The sequence below is a fragment of the Orycteropus afer genome, unplaced genomic scaffold (assembly GCF_000298275.1).
Source record: "Orycteropus afer afer isolate SDZICR_OR568_19922 unplaced genomic scaffold, OryAfe1.0 scaffold00093, whole genome shotgun sequence".
Taxonomy (NCBI): domain Eukaryota; kingdom Metazoa; phylum Chordata; class Mammalia; order Tubulidentata; family Orycteropodidae; genus Orycteropus; species Orycteropus afer.
The window spans coordinates 5,607,481-5,628,327 of record NW_006921680.1 but is presented as its reverse complement, the minus strand read 5'-3'; the positions used below and the strand labels follow the sequence as shown (position 1 = coordinate 5,628,327).

Below are 20,847 nucleotides of genomic sequence, written 5' to 3'. Positions count from 1 at the left end.
CTTCCAAATACTGATGGGACCACAATAGAGATATGGTTACCTTGCTCTTGTATTTCTGATGTCCAAGCCGGAACTTCACATAGGGGTCACTCAACCCGTTTGAATCCATTGCCTTGAGGTCCCGTCCCTCAATTAAGGTGATACTGACTATTCCTCTCCAAAGGTGTGATTTTTTATGTAGGTCTGACAGTCGTAAGCTTTGGGTCTGAAACTTTTGGCAAAGGAGAACTGAGTTGGCTTACTGCATTTTAAACCAAACATCTCATCTGGCATTACCCTTGTTACAATTTCAAAAAATGGCAGTTGCTATTTTTCAAAAACAAAATTTTTTTTATGACATTATTAATTAATCATTAATTAACATTATTAGTAAATTATTAAGTTATCATCTTAAGTTAAATGTAAAAGCTATTGTGTATAAGATGTAAGTGCTCAAAATATGGGCAGTGTAACTTTCCTACTCTTAAAATTATGAGACATAAATACTTAAGAATATCAGAAAATATTTGTATATATATGAAATACACCTGGATCAAAATATGCATAAAATAAATGTAAATACCAAAGATTTCATCCCACTGTGATATTTAATTTTCAACCTATTTTTTTCATGTTATAAATGGATTTACAGGTGGCTTTTTACCTGAAAGATTAATTACAAATTCTTTGCAGATAACTGAAAATTTTTTCTTGTCACATTAGGAAACAAATAAATTGAGTTTCAGCTCACTGAAGATCTACTTAAGGTACTAAAACAAAATCAATATACTCCCCAAGATGTCTTGTCTGATACTTCTATCACAAGCATTTAACATTATTTTAAAAATTACATACGTTATTTACATTGGCAGACATGTTTCCAAATTTATTTCTCATTCCAGTATTTGAATATTTTCTTTCATGATTTTTATTATTCTAAATTCTAAATCACAATATTCACACCAGTGCACAAAATCAGAATTTTAAAAATTAGTCAGTATGTAAAATGGCCATATAATATCATTGAGCAAAATAGCATATGTTGTTGTTGATAGGTGCCCTCGAGTTGCCTCTGACTCATAGTGACCCTACATACAACAGAATGAAACATTGCCCAGTCTTACACTATCCTCACAATCCTTCCTGTATCTGAGCCCATCATTGTAGTCACTGTGTCAACCTGTCTTTTTGAGAGCCTTCCCCTTTTTCATTGACCCTCCGCTTAACCAAGCATGATATCCTTCTCCAGGGAATGGTCCCTTCTGATAACCTGACCAAAGTAGGTGAGATGGAGCCTGGCCATTCTCGCTCGCAAGAAGCATTCTGGCTGCATTTGTTCCAGGACAGATTTGTTAGTTCTCCTAGCAATCCATGGAATGGAACGTTTAGTATTCTTCACCAACACCACAACTCAAAAGCATCAAAAGCATCGTCTGATTTTTTAACTGCTGCTTCCATTGGTGTTGATTGTGGAAACAAGTAATATGAAATCTTTGAGGACTTCAATCTTTTCTTCATTTATCATGATGTTGCTTATTGGTCCAGTTGTGAGTATTTTTGTTTTCTTTATATGGGGATGTAATCCATACTACAGACTGTAGTCATTAATCTTCGTAAGTAAGTGCTTCAAGTCATCCTCACTGTCAGCAAACAAGGTTGTGTCATCTGCATATTGCAGGTTGTTGATAAGTCTTCCTTCAATCCTGCTGCCACGTTCTTCTTCATATAGTCCAATTTCTTGGATTATTTCCTCAGCATACAAGTTGAATAAGTATGGTGAAAAGGTACAATCCTGATGGACTCCCTTCCTGATTTCAAACCATGCAGTATCCCCTTGTTCTGTTTGAATGGCAGCCTCCTGGTCTATGTACAGCTTCCTCATGAACACAATTAATTCTTTTTGAATTCCCATTCTTGTCAGTACTATCCATAATTTGTTAAGATCCACACAAACAAATGCTTTTGCATAGTCAATAAAGCACAACTAAACATCTTTCTGGTATTCTTTGCTATCAGCCAAGATCCATCTGACATCAGCAATGATATCCTTCATCCCACTTCCTCTTCTGAATCCCACTTGTGTTTCTGGACGTTCCCAGTCAATAGACTGCTGCAACTGTTTTTGAAGTATCTTCAGCAAGATTTTACTCGTGTGTGATATCAATGATATTGTTTGATAATTTCCACATTTTGTTGGATCACTTTTCTTTGGAATGGATACAAATATGGATCTCTTCCAGTCAGTTGGCCAGGTGACTTCCAAATTTCTTGGTATAGACAAGTAAGTGCGTCCAGAGCAGCATCTGTTTGTTGAAACATCTCAATATGTATTCCATCAATTCCTGGAGCTTTGTTTTTTTGCTAATTTCTTGAGTACAGCTTCAACTTCCTCCTTCAATACCATGGGTTCTTGATCATACGCCACCTCCTTAAATAGATGACCATTGACCAATTCTTTTTGGTACAGTGACTCTGTGTATTCCTTCCATCTTCTTTTGATGTTTCTTACATTCAATATTTTGCCCATAGAATCTTTCAATGTTGCAACTCGAGGCTTGAATCTTTTCTTCAGATCTTTCAGCTTGAGAAATGCTGAGTGTGTTCTTCTTTTTTGGTTTTCTAGCTCCAGGTCTTTGCACATTTCATTATAATAATTGACTTTGTCTTCTTGAGTTTCTCTTTGAAATCTTCTGTTTGGCTCACTTATCTTGTCAAATAGCATATAGAGCTTATTACTGGCAATGTTAGGTAGTACCACATTGGTTCTGATCATAGCAACTCTATGTAAAACAGAATGAAACACTGCTCAGTCACATGCCATCTTTACAACTGTTGCTATGTTTGAGCCTATTGTTATAGCCACCGAGTCAATCCATTTTGTTGAAGGTCTTTCCCTTTTTCCCTGACCCTCTGTTTATAAGCATTATGCCTTTGTCCAGGGATTGGTCCCTGCAAAGTAAGTGAAGTGAGATCTAGCCACCCTTGCTTCTAAGGAGAATTCTGGCTGTACTTCTTCCAAGACAGATTTTTTTTCTTCTGGCAGTTCATGGTATGTTCAATGTTGTCTGCCAACACCATAATTCAAATGCATAAATTCTTGTTTGGTCTTCCTTGTTCATTGTCCAGCTTTAACATGCACATAAGGCAATTGAAAATATCATGGTTTAGGTTAGGCGCACCTTAGTCTTCAAAGAGACATCTTTGTTCTTCAGCCCATTAGGGAGGCCTTTTGCAGCAGATTTGCCCAGTACAATATGTCATCTGGTTTCTTGACTACTGCTTCCATTGGTGTTGATTGTGGATCCAAATAAAATGGAATTCCTGACCAACTTCCATCTTTTCTCCATTTATCGTGATGCTGCTTACTGGTCCAGTTGTGAGGGTTTTTGTTTTCTTTGTATTGAAGTGTAATCCATACTGCAGCGTGTAGTCTTTAGTCTTTATCAGTAAGTGCTTTAAGTCATCTTCACCTCATCTTTTGCTAGTGTCTTCAGCGCAGGTTGGACTTCTTCTTTCAATACCATTGGTTCCTGATCATACGCTGCCTCCTGAAGTAGCTGAACATTGATCAATTCTTTTTGGTACAGTGACTCTATGTATTCCTTCCATCTTCTTCTTTTTTATTAAATATTTTTTTACAGTGATTTCGGGGAAAGTTCACAGAGTAAATTGATTTTCCATTCAACAATTTATCCACCTTTTGTTTTGTGACATTTATTGGAATCCCCACAATGTAACAGCACTCTTCCCACTTCCTCCGTGTGTTTACTCTCCCATTCTTCCTTCTTTCCTATCCCTTCCTGGCTTCTGAACTTTATCCCTGAGCGAATGCTGCACCTTTCATCTGGTATGGTTGATTTTTCTAAGAGGTGCATACCTTAGTTATTGTTCACCTTATATGCCGTCTATTGTGTGGCTGATAGTTGAGGCATGGGAGTGAGTTCAATTCCCAGCTTGAAGGGTGTGTAAGGCTATATAGCCTGAGAGGTTCCACCAGTTTCTACCAGACCAGTAGCCTGGTTTTATTATTATTATTATTGAGTTTAGGTCCACATTTTTCTTCTACTCTATCTAGGACCTCCTATTGTGATCCTTTACAGCATGGTCAGCAGTGGTAAATGGATACCATCTAGAGCTTCTAGTCTCATGACTGTGGAGGCTGGTGTTCAGATGGTCCATTAGGCCTTTGGACTAATTATTTCCTTGCATTTTTTATTTCCTTCACTCTTCTTTGCTCTGGATATAGAGAGATCAATAGTTGCAAATTAGATGGCCACTCACAAGCTCAATAGTGACCCTAGTTGCTTATTATCAAAGTAGGATGCAGAACATTGCCTTTGTGGACTTTGTTATGCCAACTGACTATGAAGTCCCCTGTGGCTATGGTCCTGAGCCCCCAGGCCCAGTGACTCATTTCATTAATGTGTTTTATTGTGGCTAAGAAGTTTTCATAAATTTGCCCCCTGTATGCTCTACTATATTTATAGATATATTTGCAGTACATATAGATATATATGTAGAAATGTCATCTGTCAAATCTCTAAATATTCATAGGTGTAGTCCCATTTGCCTTCTCGCACCAGTTCAGCTTGTGTGTCTGTCTATCTTTCATCTTATTTTGATGTTTCCTGTGTCATGAAATATTTTGACCATAGAATCCAAGATTAAAATTTGAGGCTGATTTTTTTCTTCAGTTCTTTCAGGTTGAGAAATACTGAGTGTGTTCTTCCCTTTTGGGTTTCTAACTCCAGGAAAACATTAACATTTCATTATCATACTTTATTTTGTCTTCTGCCCTTTGAAATCTGTTCTGTTCCTTTACTTCATCATTTCTTCCATTTGCTTTATCTATTTTATGTTCAAGAGCAGGTTTCAGAGTCTCTTCTGACATCCATTTTGGTCTTTTCTTTCTTTCCAGTCTTTTTAATGACTGTTGCTTTCTTCGTGTATGATGTTCTTGATGTCATCCCACAATTTGTCTGGTTTTCAGTCATTAGTGTTCAATGTGTCCAACCTATTCTTACAATGTTTTCTAAATTCAAAGTTGAACTTTAGCTCTCATGGACTTGTTTTAATTTTCTTCAGGTTCAACTTGACCTTGCATATGAGCAATTGATGGTCTATTTTGCAGTCATCCCTGGCCTTTCTCTGACAGAATATAGTTGACTATATAGTTTCTCTGATATAGTTGATTTGATTCTTGCATATTCCATCTGGTGAGATCCATGTGCATAGTGGCCATTTGTGTTGTTGAAAGATATTTTCAGTGAACAAGCCATGGGTCTTGCAAAATTCTACCATGAGATTTCTGGTGTCATTTCTATCACCAAGTCCATATTTTCCAACTACTGATCCTTCTTTATTTCCAACTTTTTTTCAGTGCATCTTGATAGTTAGGACATCCAAGTGGGAGAGAGAGTTGAACAATGTAGGCTCAGGCTCTAACGTTATAATGTTAATATGGGAGAGATTAAGCAAAAAATAAGGCTGTTTTATATTTTAGGGTTGGAGTACTTTGAAGTTCAGGGGAATGATGAATTTCTTCATAAAATCACTGCAAGTGAAGAAAAGCTTGCTTGATGTTATAAAAGGAAAAGCAAACTTTATTATTGTTTAATGCTGATTCCCAGATTGAAAGTGTTTTACCATTTTAGTTACTTTCTCTAGCATGCAGAGCAAGCCAGAGAAAGTATGTAAAATGTTAAAAACTTTTCAATCTAGGATTCAGCATTAAACAGTATTAGAAAATTTGCTGTTTCCTTCATATCAAGCATGCTTTTCTTCATTTACAGTCATTTCATGAACAAATTCAGCATTCTTCTCAACTTCAGAGTACTCTACTTCTTAAATATGGATTTGCTTTCTTTCGTGCTTAATCTCTCCCATGTTAACACTATAAAGTTACAGCCTACTTTATTCATCTCTTCATCCCAATTTGACATCCTAAACCAAAAAGCATACCAAACCCACTTCCATTGAGTCATTTCTGACTCATAGTGACCCCTGCTGGGTTTCTAAGGCTGTAAATCTTTACAGAAGTAGATTTCTCATCTTCCTCCCATGGAACAACTGGCGGGTTTGGACCACTGACCTCCTAGTTAGCAGCCAAATGCCTTTACCCACTATACCACCAGAGCTCCTTAGTTGATGTCCTACCTTTCTTTAATACCATAGTAATGCCATTGCCATTTTTGTCTGGTGTCATTAAAAGTGATGCATTTCAAAGTGCTTTGATTATGTAAACTAAAACAACATTCTTCAAAACACAATACACCTATCTCATTATCTGACATGTCACATTTACGACAATAGTAAAAAACCGACCATCTTCCTATTTTGCACATTAACAACATACATCTGGCAGTAATGAACACCAAGGTGCAAGGCAAGAATAATTCTGGTTGTGATGTAAAGTTATGTGTCTACTTGGCTAGGCCATAATTCTCAGTGATTTGGCAAGTATGTAATGATGTGATCATCCCCCATTTTGTGATATGATGTGGTCATCCTTCACTTTCACATAATGCTGATTTTTTTTTCATAATTACCTGGTCTTTGGAACCTAACCATGTTGATAAATGAGGACTGGGTGTACTTGTAAGATTTTGAAAATTTAATGGAAATCTTTCTAGTTCACATTGCGTATTTCCCTGCCTTGATGAACAGCAAATTTTCAGCATTGCTTGGTGGCACTGCCTTATTTATATCAACTCAGGACTTTGTATCTCTCACCTCTATAAGCTCAAGAGCAGTGATCAATCATGTTCTGAAGTGCAATGAGGGCTTCATGAAGCACTTTAAACTTCCACAAGGGCCCCAGGACCTCATTTCAGCTGGAGCTCTCTGTTCCTCTATGTTTTACACATTAGGTTTCCACATTGTATTTTTAAACTGAAGTTTTCTCACATTTAAACAATACTTTGGAATTCATTGCACCAAGTAGATAAAGACTACATTATGTTTTTTATCCACTTTTTTCCTAGTTATTATTACACAATAATTCCATATACATATTATCACATGGTACTTATTATTGTATGTGCAGCAAAAGATTTATTGTGAAATTTATACATTTATTTTTTGACCATTTCTGTTGTTGAGAAGAAATAGGTGGCAGGGAGCAGTGGCAGACAGGGCTGGTGGGCAAAACAGGTAAGGAGTGTGGGGGATAGCCCCCAAGGTGGCAGGGAGCAGCGGCAGATTCTAGGGGATCAGGTTTTAAACTTTAGGTCTGAAACTTTTGTTAAGAAATATAAGTGGCAGAGAAAGAAAGAAAGAAACGATTTATGGCAAGTAAGAAGAAATCATTTTCTTAGTATAGACCAAGGTGTTAAAAGCTTCCCATTTATATAGAGCTTTAGAATTCAAAAGTACATAAATGTATATTATTCAGATTTGACTAAACTTTATGAGGCAGGAAAATAAGGCCTGTTAGCCCCATTTTGCTGATGAGGAATTTGAGGCTCAGAAAGGGTCGGGTAATAAAATGTGGGTGTGTGACTGTTGTTGTTATCTGCTGTCGAGTTGGACCCGACTGATAGCAATCCCTCCTTGGGTTTCCAAGGTGGTATCACTGCGGAAGTAGATTGCCCAACGTTCCTTCCAAGGAGTGGCTGGTGGGTTTGAATCAGCTATCTGGTTAGCAGTCCAGTGCCTTACGTCCTATGCTACCAGGCTAGAATCCACTATTTCTAATCTTTAATCCTGAGCTGCTCCCAATAAAGATCTTCAGGGCACAGACTCTCTCATAGTTTTAAAGGTAATCATGTTTTAAGTAAAAGGTTGCCAATGGTCTTTACCAACTAGTTAAGTAAAAAAGAAAAAAAAAAACAAAACAAAACCAAAAACGAAAAAACCCCAAACTCACTGCTATCGAGTCAGTTCCGACTCATAGCCAACTCTCCTTGGGTTTCCAGAGGAGTATCTCTATGGAAGTAGATTGTCCAATCTTCCTTCCGAGGAGTGGTTGGTGGATTTGACCTGCCAGTCTTCTTGTTAGCAGTCAAATGCCTTAGGCACTACGCTGTATGAAATGAAAGATCTAGCCTTCTCCACATTATACAGAAAACACTCCTCCCCCCATTATATTGGCACATACATTTATACTTATAGTAGTTAAGTGTTTTGAATATTATACCTAATTCATTTTCTGTGCACTTTCTAGGAGCAGAAGTCACACACTGACTTCATTCAGTCAAATAAGGTTTTTGTTGTTGTGTGCTGTGCAGTTGATTCTGACTCACAATGACTTTATAGGACAGAGTAGAACTGTCCTATAGGCTTTCCTAGGCTGTAATCTTTACAGGAGCACATCGCCAGATATTTTCTCTCACAGAGCTGCTGGTGGATTTGAACCACTGATCTTTTAGCCAGCAGGTGAGCTCTTAACTGTTGCACCACCAGGGCTCCCAGTCAAATAATGGTTGGGTATAATCGGGGTTGACTCGACGGCACATAACAACAACAACAACAACATAATCTAGATTACAGAGTGTCTTCAATTAGAAATGCTAAATTAGGTTTTTTAATGGTATCATATCTGAAACCATTACTTGCTTACTCCTCCTCCCAGTTTTCCACATGAGAACAAGAACTGAATTATAGGACAGGGAAGAGAAAGAATGCTTTCCATGGGATCCTTCATGCTTTCAAAGAAATAAAATTAACTTAATGGAGGTTTTACCTACTGCCATTAGTTGTTAGAAATGCTTTTCCAAAGATACCTGGAAACTAGAAGAGGAAGAGGAGGGAGCTAATTCTTTCACAAAAACAGAGCTATTCAAGGTGAGCTCTTAAGGAGGGGGTGTGGAAAAGAAAGGGGGGCTAAAGACTTATTAACCAGATATCATTATTAAAGAGTTATGTTTTCTTCTTCAATAACTACAGTTAAAAATGATGTTTTTCTTAAAAGGTACCATAGTTCAGCTATGGATTTTATGAAATAATTGGATTATCATAAAACAAATATTTAGTCTAAATGTGAGGAATCAGAAACTAAACTTTAAATAAAATGATAAGGTAAAGGTACATAATACACACTTTGACTAGCAATAGTAGAAAAGACAAATGCTTAATGTAAATATCTCCTTGCATCTTTCTAGCAATGAGTCAATTCCAATGCACTGCGACACTATAGGACTGAGTAGAACTGCCCCATAGGCTTCCCAAGGCTGGCTGTGTATCTCTCTTCTACAGAGTGGGTCATAGGTTCTAACTGCTGACCTTTTGGTTAGCAGCCAAATGTTTTAACTACTCACCATCAGAGCTTCTGAAGTGAGAGGCAAGAGCCTACTAAAATTAATAGGAAACAGTTACTTAATTTATTATGTCATTCCTTTATTATTTTTTTTCTAAAAATTAGAAGGCATCTAATAAAGTATGGGGAGCTCTGGTGGCAGTGCCTGAGGCTAACCAAAAAGCTGGCAGTTCAAACCCACCAGCCACTCCTAGGAAAGAATGTTGGGCAATCTACTTCTGTAGTGATACCACCTCAGTAACCCAAGGAAGGGTTGCTATGAGTCAGATCCAACTCCATGGCAGTGAGGTGTTTTTTTTTTTTTTTTGGTTAAAGTATGAATAGTCCAAAACCAAACTCACTGTCTTCAAGTCGATCCCAACTCATAGTGACCCCTCCTTGGGGTTCCAAGGTGGTATGTCTACGGAAGTAGATTGCCCAATCTTCCTTCCAAGGAGTGGGTGGGTTTGAACCATCAGCCTTCTGTTTAACAGTCAGATGCCTTAGGCACTATGCCACCAGAACTCCTTCATGAATAGTCAGTCAACCAAAAATTACTTATTGAGCATCTAAGGGGCAAGGAGCTTTGGTGGCATAGTGGATAAAGCATTTGGCTGCTAACCATAAGGTCAGCAGTTCAAACCCACCAGCTGCTCCACAGAAGGCAGATGGAGTGATCTACTTCTGTAAAGATTTACAGCCTCGGAAACCCAATGGGGTTGACTCAATGGTAAGATGTATTAAATAAGTTTAAGACATCCAATTTTATTTATTAATAAAATTAGCTTATTACTGTTGGTGCTCTTACCTAAGGTAACATAGTGAACTAGGTTCTTGCTGAAATAGAAATCTGAAGGAAGAAAGAAAGAAAAAAAAAAAAAAAAAGAAAGGGAAATAAACCCAATTTCAAAGAAAAGAAATAAGCCTGCCAAAGAGGAAATCATCTTCAAACTCTTAAGGCAGTAGTTCTCCAGTTTTACCAGAACCAAACCAAACTCATTGCCATCGAGTCGGATCTGACTCAGCGAGCCCTCCTTGGTTTTCCAAGGCAGTTCACTACAGAAGTAGATGGCCCAATCTTCCTTCTGAGGAGTGGCTGGTGGGTATGTTAGTGGGTCATTTCTTGAAAGTGTGGTGCCTGACCCTCCTGGATGTGATGCCATTCTATGGAGCAGAGCAGTATCTACATTTCTATGAAGTGTCCAACGTGATTCTTATCCACACAAAAGTTTGAGAGCCACTCTCTTAAGGAATATCCATCCTGATTCAGATTTAATAAGGAGGATCAAATACCAGGTAAAAGTATAAAATTTCAAAGTCTGGGGCAATTTCATTAGTAAGATTTTAGTCAATTAAAATTAATTAGTCAATATCATTAGTAAGATTTTAGAAGTGGTGAGCCAGCACTCTCAGAGAATATTAGTTTAGTTATACCATTCCTTGAAAGAGAATTTGAGATTTCAATTCCTCTTTGCATGTATCAAATAGGTTAGGATAGGAAATAGGTTTTCAATACAGTTAAGTTGGTCCTCAGAATTCATAGCTCATGCAAGCTCAGAATAAATAAATAAACTGAATGGTTGAACTTACTTGTACATTTTGGCAATAAGAACTTTGAAGCTCTGCTCTGCAGAAGCCCAGGACAGGAAAAGCAGGCCTGCTGCACGTCTGGATGGAAATGCATGGTCAGAGCTGTGTGGAAAAGCTTCGTGCCACTAACATTCCGTATTTCAATTAGCATTAGATTTACTCTTCAAAATACTTGTTTTGGAAAAAAAAAAGTATTTATTTCTCAAGTTACTATCAGAAAATGTCTTGTAGTACAATGGAGATAAATGTAATGAACTATATAGCTGCCAGCCACTACTTTCTTTAGTAGTCCGATGCTGCAGTGATCAAGAAAATAAAGCCCAGGGGTTATGTGGTAATGGATCCTGAGTAAGTTGTTTCAGGTTTTTGTCAACAGATGTAGCAGAGAAAAGAAACACAGCAAGAGAAATCATAGGGAGAATCATTTTCCCAAGTCTACTGGTTCAAAATTCTTCAGAGACTCCTTCTAATATCAAAAATGTAAGAGGCTTGAGAAGAATAAATGTTACAGGGACAGGAAATAACAGGGATCGTACATCCTGCATATAAATCTTTAATATACCATTAAAGAGCTATATCTATAGTAACAGAGAAATATTGCCCCCATGACAAATTCCCTTTGTTTCCTTTGCCAAGCAAGCAACCCAAACAACCTGTTACTCTTAAGGGCTAAAGCAGAAAGATGGGTTAAGAAAGATATAGATGAACAAGAAATACTAGAGGACAATTGCCATGGTGGAGCTGAAAGTTTGTATTAGGAGACTTCTAGGACAGAGAATGTTTTTGAACAATAGTATTATGATGAGATGAGAATATTAAGTGCTAATAACAACAAGGAAGAGTAGATTTAGTCTAGTCGGAAAGATAGGATTGATCACACAGAAAGCAATACACATTTAATAGGCAGTTATTATGGACTGGAGTGTTTACACATATATTTTTCATGACAAGCATCTCATTTGTAACATAAAGAAACTAAGGCACAGAGAGGATAAAGCCTGACTCAAATCCAAATGGCTAGAGGTCTGCAAGGCTGAGAACAGAATCTAGCATAGCTCATATGACTTTTCCACCATGTTTAATCCACCTATCTCTCCTTTTGGATAAAGCCTAAGAAGTTCATGTTACAAATAAAGGTCTTAATTGGCACAGGATTTTTGGAAGTGTTTTGCCTTATGCTTAGATGAAATACATCCATGGGTATAGATTGTTGGGAAAGGCTAAGCAAAGGCTTAGAGGAAGTATAAGGAAGGCAGTTATAACTCTAGGTCACAATCCTATTAGGTTCATATAAAGCATGTGAGAGCTAAGTGTACTCCACATTAAATTATAGTCTAATACTTATTAATTAACTGGGAGAAATGGAAGAATCTGACATATAAGTTGAGAACACCCCTATATTCCAATTCTAGTTAATAAAGTTTATTAATCACATTCCTTAAAAAATGGATCACTGTGTCCCATTATTCTATATAAATTGTGATTAAAAACAAACCAAAATACAAAATCTGTTTAGCCTTAACATGGGCAAAAGGCCATTCAGCCATACCAATCCTTTCCCTGGTATGTACAAATAATCCATGGTTTTTGTTACCTGGAATTTTATTACCTGTGTGCAACCTAATCCTTCCAAATGAGACTTGGGCACTATGAAACTGGAGTGAAAGACATTGCTATGTGTTTACAATAAGCCATGTGTGGAGTCAGCCCTTTCCTCTATTTTTAGCCCACAGTGCGTGAGCCTTTATTTAATCAAATGATCCCCGAGATACTACAAAGAAGAGATAATGACAGCCTAGAAGGACTGTTTTGTGCTGTAAAGCCTGGAGTGTGGAGCAATTATGAGCTCAATCCGAGGCATAGATAGGCTCTATCTTTTCCTTTTCCTACTGAGTTTATTCCAGTGAATTGCACAGGATGATGAAGTCCAACAAGTAGATTTGTTCTCTAGTCTATCATCCTCTCAAAGCAGGATTGCCTTCACAGAAAACCCTCCCAGTGCTTTGTCCAGCCTAGTTTGAAGTGTCTCATCTAATAGTAAAGATTCGATCCCTTTTTCTTAGAAGATGATTCACTGGTGCTATAATCCTTAGAGAAATCCCCCTGATTTTTATCCTTAAACTTGCTTTCCTATATCTGTTGCTTCTTGATGCAATTTATGGTGCCAGGAAAGTATTTATGTTTACTTTAGATTTTGAACCACTTTCCAACCTTGGCCAAACAACAATTCTTAAGCTTTTACTATCTTTGCTCAAAATATATACTAATAGAAAATAATTGTATATATGTTGTAATCTTATGGTAAGGAAATAACAAGGCCTGGGTTTGAGTTGTAGAGTCCTCTTTTTGCCATTTTTTAATTAAAAGTTACTTTTTTTTTTCCTAAATGTCTTTCATATCTACCACATGAATATAATTTGAACTTTTCAATAGGTGTATGTTATATACAGTTGAGCTTTTCAGAATGTAGCTTCAGCACAGGATCATAAGCACATTTTACAGAGCTAATAACTCTTCTTTTTCTATAGTTTTCCTTCAACCATGCTTTTGTTTGACCCCACAATAAGGGGTGCTCTGACATAACTCTGAGTTATTCTGTATTATTCTCTGCACTCTCTGCCCTTTTGTGCTATGATTCTTTTTCCATTTTTTTTTTTTTAATATGAGGTATCTTGTCATAGCCCAGCCTCCTCCACTTCAAAAAATACTACAATTTCTCTTTAGTTCACTAAACTGTTCTTGTAAGATGGCTTATTTCATAAAGTCTTAGTCTTCAGAATCTAGTGCCTAAGGCATTTGACTGCTAAGCAGAAGGCTGGTGGTTCAAACCCACCAGCCACTCCTCAGAAGGAAGGTTGGGCAATCTACTTCCGTAGTGGTATCACCTCAGAAACCCAAGGAGGGGTCACTATGAGTCAGATCCGACTTGATGGCAGTGAGTTCAGAATCTAGATGTCCATTAATAGAGACAATAGGGAAGAAAGTTAAATATGCTAAATGTTTGAAAGAGCTGCATAAAGTTATCACCCTTCAGTGGGAAGTTAAAATACTTAATAACATTTTAATTTAATTAGAGTAATTCAGTTTTGTTTCACATTTTCTTTTTTTATTGCTCATGTTAAACATGGCAACTGCCATGTGCATTGTTTCATGTTTTATATCCTAAACCATGGTGTTTTGACATATTCTAAATGTTATGCTTTGGGGAACAAGACTATCCCTGTATCACTTTATTATTTTCTTTTAATTATTTTGAAGGAAATATTTTCTTTTAATTATTTTGCTCTCAAGAAAATTAAGATACAGCAAGTAGCATTTTCATTCTGGTTAAGTATGTTCCTACCAGGATTCATTTTCACTCTCTGTGGCTATCTCCTGGATACAGGTATTGATTCTTATAAATTAAGCTGAAACTTTTTTTGTTGTTTAGTCCACAAAATATAATATTTTATCTGAGTTATTTAGGTTTTTTGCATGTCTGAAAATTTCATATACATCTCTGAACATTCATCAGAATACCAGGTATTCTAGGTAAAGAGCAATGAAGTCAGATACCATAGTGACCTTTGAATGTGAATATGAAAGATCACACTTTTTAAAGTAGGTGTGGTCACTGACTTTCTGATTTTGTAAAATGGAACATCAAATACAGCAACCTCATGGCCCTCAAACACATACATTCATGTGTGTTGTAAGGAGTCAAGAGGAATTTAAAAGGGTGTCAGTCAACACAAATCAAGGGGAGCAGTTCTGTTTACAAACAGCATCTCTATTTATCATCAATCTGAAGAGAAACCCCACGGCTTTAAGTGTTTACCAAAATATTTATTTCTATGACATTCAGAAAGAGAATAAACACTGTTTCTGATCATACCACCTGGGTACTACTCTAGGGCAATAACATCACTTCTCAGGGCCTTAGTTTCCTATTGGTAAAATAAATGACCCCTAAGAGTTCTATCTCTGTCATCCAATTTATTTGTCACTTATCATATGGTCATTTTACCTTGGATATCAATAAATTACCTTTTAAAATTGCATATTTATTAGTAAAAATCAGATAGCTCAAGAGACTGAGAAAGGTTAATAAAGAATTTTCAAGAATGAATACAGTCCCATGAAAAATACTGCTAAATGGAAGACTAATTTGGTAGTAGCAAAATGAAAGAAGAATGTTGAAAGATAAGCCATAAAAGGGAGACTCTTGAGAAAGCATTAATTATGGAGTTAGTCTGGTGGTAAGTCTTCCTTTACAGTTAAGTCTACATGTTCACTGCACACACAACAAACTCAATACCTGGTTTCTATGCTCTGGGCAAAAGAGTGAACAATACTAATTCACCGTATTTGTAAGTCATAGGAAAATAGAGAAAAGACTTTTCCATTTAAGGCTATGGAACAATTCAAAGTAGTCATTCTGCATATTCTTGGCCTACACGTACACATATAGGAAGAAATATTATTTCAGCAAAGATAAAGAACAACTTCAGCCAAGGCAGCTATATAACAGACTGAAAGGAAATGAAGAGGCCTATGTTTTTGCTGTTGGGTGCTATAAATTGGATTTATTACTCAGAGTGATGCCATATGACAAAGTAGAAATGCCCTGTAGAGTTTTCTAGGCTGTAATCTTTATGGAAGCAGATCACCAGGTCATTGTCCCATGGAGCCACTGGGGGATTCAAACCATCAACCTTTCACTCATTAGCCAAGTACTTAACCGTTGTGCCACCAAAAACCCACTGCCACTGAGTTGATTCCAACTTACAGAGACCCTATAGGACAGAGGAATGTCTCCCATAGCGTTTCCAAGATTGTAAATCTTTATGGAAGCAGACTGCCTCATCTTTCTCCGGCAGAGTTGCTGTTGGGTTTAAACCACCAACCGCTTGGGTAGTAGCCAAATGTTTTAACTACTGTATCACTAGCACTCCTTTTAGTGCTACCAGGGCTCCTTTAAAGTAAGCTCGTAACAGGAAAAGGCTGGAGGGATAATGAGTAGATGTGGCGTAACAGTAGATAATGAGTAGATGTGGATAAGAGGAGCTATGGTACCTATCAGTCTGCTTCAGACACACTAACAAAGCTTAAAATTCTAAAGAAAAAGAGTAGTTTTCAGTGATGAGAGTTTGAGTCAAGAAAAGAAAATAGCAAAGTCCTAAGAATGCAGCATATCTATTGCTAGATAATCATGTATCATGTGTGAAATTTCAAAGAAAGAGGGGAAGTTTTGAGTAGCAAGCGAATTAGTAATAAATTGAGCTGTGTATAATGCAGAATAACAGCAGAGAAAAATGGATGGCAGAACTCACTATGTTTAACCATGAAAGAGTAAATAACACTAAATTCAATGGCATGTAAAACCAATTTTGTGTATAATTTTTCATTATTTAAATCAAAAGAGAACTGCTGTTTTATAATCCAGGAGATTTTTTTTTTTTTTCAAAGCAGGAGTATTGATAATCTAGTGTGTATATAGTCTGAGATCACTATAATAGAAGTAACATTTTCTCAAACAAATAGAGAAGGAAAAAGGCCCACCTTGCAAGAGATGGGCGAGAAAGAACCTCACTGGACCCAGGCCATAAGATTCCTGGAAGACTATGCCTAGCTGGGTGTCTAGCTTATATTTATCCCAGAATTTGGGATAAAGTTGATTCCACAAAGAACTCACTTCAGAGCAATGTGCTAACTATATGAAGTTCTTAATTTTTACAAATGAAGAAATAAAGAATCATTCACCTTTCAAAATTACCATCTAGAACCAAAAAGTAAGATTATTAATATAAAGGATTTAGACATTACCCTCCAAAAGAAAGACTTCAGAGAGAAATAAGATCCAACCACTTCATTTTCTGAGAGTTCCTAAAAACAAACAAATATTTAGCTAAAATTTGAGATATTTTTGAAAATAATTTTGCAAACAAAATAAAAACAAATTAAAAAATTTGCATATACTAAAGATTCTTTGGATATTTATAAAATACATGTTTTATTCCCTAGAATAAATTAAAGTTTTTGTCTTATTCATACTGAAATCAGTGGTATTAAAGTTTAGGGAGAATTATTTCTCTAATTTTTAAAAGCAGATTCCACTTACCTCTGTATTCTTATTGTTCAGTTACATACCTCAAGGTTAACATTTTATTAAATAAGGTAGAATTGTTTAAACATATTTTAAGATTTTGAGATAAACCTGATAATATCTTCTCCTTTTAATATAACAATTTGATACCAAAAAACTTCAGAGCATTTAAAAAATATAAGAGCAGAAAAGTTCAGTTATAAACATGCACCTACTCAAATCTATGACTCGACGGCACATAACAACAACAACAACAACAACAACTCAAATCTAGGAGCTCTGGTGGCACAGTGCCTAAAGCATATGACTGCTAACCAGAAGGATAGCAGTTCAAACCCACAAGCCACTGCCCAGAAGGAAGGTTGGGTAATCTACTGCTGTAGTGATATCGTCTCGGAAACCCAAGGAGGGGTTGCTGTGGGTTGGGTCCGACACCACGGCAGTGAGTTAGGGTTAGGTTCTTAATTCTAATTTTATGTTCATATAATGTGGTACAATATAATACAATATGTTATAATATGGTATATGATATATACTTTATTAACTTGAGCTACCTCCCCAAAAAATAATTTTTAAAAGTAATGAATACTGAAACACACAGCTACTGGGCTGAAAACAAAGCAACAGACTCAGGGGTGAAGAGTTTATCACTCAATCCTCAGACCTTTATAAAGTGAAACCAATACAACTCTGGGAAAATCAGAAACATAGTTCCCACTTTTAGAAAGAATATTTAAATTATATATTTCCTTTAATGTTTTGCATTCTGTCTGTGGGTGACGGTTACGAGAAACTTACGATAGCTATAGGAAATTATCAATCACCAATATAGTGATCAAGTGGAGTCAATTTTTTGCAACCTAATATTATTCCATAAATTTGTGTTAGCAACTAAGACTATGGTGGCCCAGCACCTCACATGATGCCTAATGCATAGTAGCTGCTCAGTAAATATTTATTGATTGTTAATTACTCAGAGTGACATTTGGCTAAGACACATATTCTTTCCAAATATGATACCAAAAACATATTGTTGTTGTTGTTATGTGCCGTCAAGTTGGACCCGACTCATAGCGACCCCTCCTCGGGTTCTCAAGGCAGTATCACTACGGAAGTAAATTGCCCAACCTTTCTTCCAAGGAGTGGCTGGTGGGTTTGAACCACCAGCCTTCTGGTTAGCAGTCAAGTGCCTTAGGCACTATGCTACCAGAGCTACTAAAAAAAATATTAGAAAGTAATAATTTGAGGTTCAGCAATTTAAATACTTTAGAACTAGTTATATCAGAGATCTTCTATGCAATCTACATGGGCTTTTTATATGAAAGCACAGAACCAGCTACGTTTTCCCTGTAAGTTACTTGCATAGGGTTTGGTTGTTGTTGCTGTTGTTGTTATTTGCCATCAAGTCAGACCCAACTCATAGCAACCCTTCCTTGGGTTTCTGAGGCAATATCACTATGGAAGTAGATTGCCCAACCTTCCTTCTGAGGAATGGCTGGTGGGTATGAACTGCCAGCCTTCTGGTTATCAGTCAAGTGCCTTAGGGACTACACTACCAGAGCTCCTAAGGTTTGGTTAGGTAGTATAAATAATGTTAGATGTTATCAGGAAACTCTTCAGTTTAAGAACACATTGTTTTTACCATCACTATAGAATTGTAATTCATTCACATTTATGTTCATAGTTTAAGGTGTCACATTTTAATACTTTGTTATAAGAGTTCTAAAATAATTCTAAAAATGTATACTTACACTGAAATAGGCATCAGGATTGGGGGAAAGCTCATTAACAACCTGAGATACGCAGACAAAACAACTTTGCTTGCTGAAAGTGATGGTGACTTGGAGCACTTACTGATGAAGATTAAAGACTACAGTCTGCAGTATGGATTACACCTCCATATAAAAAAAAAAACAGAAATCCTCACAACTGGACCAATAAACAGCATCACAATAGATGGAGAAAAGATTGAAGTTGTCAGACTTCATATTACTTGGTTCTACAATCGATGCCAATGGAAGCAGCAGTCAAGACATCAAAAGACATACTTCACTGGGCAAATCTGTTGCAAAAGACCTCTTTCAAGTGTTGAAGAGCAAAGATACCTCCTTGAAGACTAAGATGCACTTGACCCAAGCCATGGTATTTTCAATCGCCTCATATGCCTAAGGCATTTGACTGCGAACCAGAAGGCTGGTGGTTCAAACCCACCAGCCACTCCTTGGAAAGAAGACTGGGCAATCTACTGTGTAGAGATACTACCTCAGAAACCCAAGGAGGGGTCACTATGAGTCACAATAGACTCAGAGGCAGTGAGTTTGGTTTATTTTGGTTTTCATATGCATGTGAGAGCTGGACAATGAATAAGGAAGACCGAAGAAGAGTTGATGCTTTTGAGTTGTGGTGTTGGAGAAGAATGCTGAAAGCAACATGGACTGCTAAAAGAACTAACAAATCTGTCCTGGAGGAAGTGCAGCTGGAATGCTCCTTGGAAATGAGAATGGCCAAATTTCGTCTCACCTACTTTGGTCATGTTGTCAGAAGAGACCATTCTCCAGAGAAGGAAGCCATGCTTGGTAAAGTGGAGGGTCAATGGAAGAGGGGAAGGCCCTCAACAAGATGGATTGACACAGTGGCTGCAGTGATGGGTTCAGGTATAGTAGGAACCGTGAGGCTGGCACAGGACTGGGAGTGTTTCATTCTATTGTACATAAGGTGGCTATGAGTAGGGAACTACTCGACAGGACATAACAACAACAACAACACTGAAACATTGGGGCATAAAGCTTACATGGAGTGGCTGCAGACTTCTTTTGATGCTATACTAATTTGTAACACAAAGAACTTCATTTTAGCTTTTTGAAAAGATGTATGTTCTTTTCTAGCATCAGTCTTCTATTTTATCTTCAATTTTTTTTCAAATTTAGCAACTGTGGAATATTTTAAAATATAATATAATATAATATATATATATATATATATATATATATTTAACTCTGCCAATTCTCTTTATTCATTCTTTTAGATACTTTCATAAACTATTCCTGTCACTTAATGATTCCAGGTAAAGTGGAACAAGAGTGAAGCAGACACTTGAAGTCCACAGATAACCTCTTCTCAATGTGGTTGATCCTTTCCAACTCACTGTTCCCCAGAACTAGTAACTGGCAATGAAATTACTATTCTTCAGTATAACCTACTGTTCACTTTCCTGTGGATTTCAGTGAAGGCCAGAGGTGGGGGATTTTTTCTCTTAAACTACTCTGTGTCTGATTTCTTTCTGTGACCTTCAGCTGAGCCCTTGGAAGGCAGTCCATGACTTTGCACATTGTAAGCATAATAGCCAATTCTGTGTCTTTATTTAGGCTGCCAAGAATGATCTCATGTTCTGGGCTACTTTCATATTTTCAAATAAATTACTTCCAAGACTCTTATTCTCATATCTGTTCTGAGAAATTCCACTCTGAGCTGTGAGAGGTTCTGTCAGTAGGCTACTTAAGAGTATGTTTCCACAGTTACAGTTTCACCCTGGAGAAATGGAATAAGAAGAGTATTTGGAAACCTTCATAGGAAAGAAAAATCGAGGTTTATGATCTCCATCAGTAACTAAAACTTGTTAAACCATTATGTTTCAAATTAGAATGGTAACTCTGTGAGAAACACTAAATGTGTTGCTTAGAAAACTAGTTTTAGGCCTTTTTCTTTCCTTCTGACATAAACGATTGCCATTCTTACTTCACCCTGGCAGTTTAAAACATATTTTTAAAAATTATTGCTTAAAACCCTACACAAATAATTTCCAACAGTCAATAACAAATTTTATGTTTTTATGTATAACAAACAGGGCATTTTATCTTAATGTAATATGTGCTAAGGCACTTTTAATGGATGGTGAATCTTGGTTTTAGACTCAAAATAGTTATAGCAAATAAGACAACTGTTCAGTTTTTTTTTTTTT

At 36.8% G+C, this 20,847-nt stretch overlaps 1 protein-coding gene across 1 annotated transcript in view; it reads right to left on the bottom strand.

The window, feature by feature from the left end:
* The window catches only part of MCTP1 (multiple C2 and transmembrane domain containing 1), an 894,856-nt gene that overhangs the window by 250,797 nt on the left and 623,212 nt on the right, over window positions 1-20,847 (bottom strand). Inside the window, exons 7-9 of the mRNA XM_042781174.1 lie at window positions 16,610-16,669; window positions 10,805-10,882; window positions 41-211 (exon numbers count right to left, since the gene is read on the bottom strand). Of these exons, the coding sequence (XP_042637108.1) occupies window positions 41-211; window positions 10,805-10,882; window positions 16,610-16,669 (309 nt within the window). The remainder of the gene's footprint in view (window positions 1-40; window positions 212-10,804; window positions 10,883-16,609; window positions 16,670-20,847) is intronic.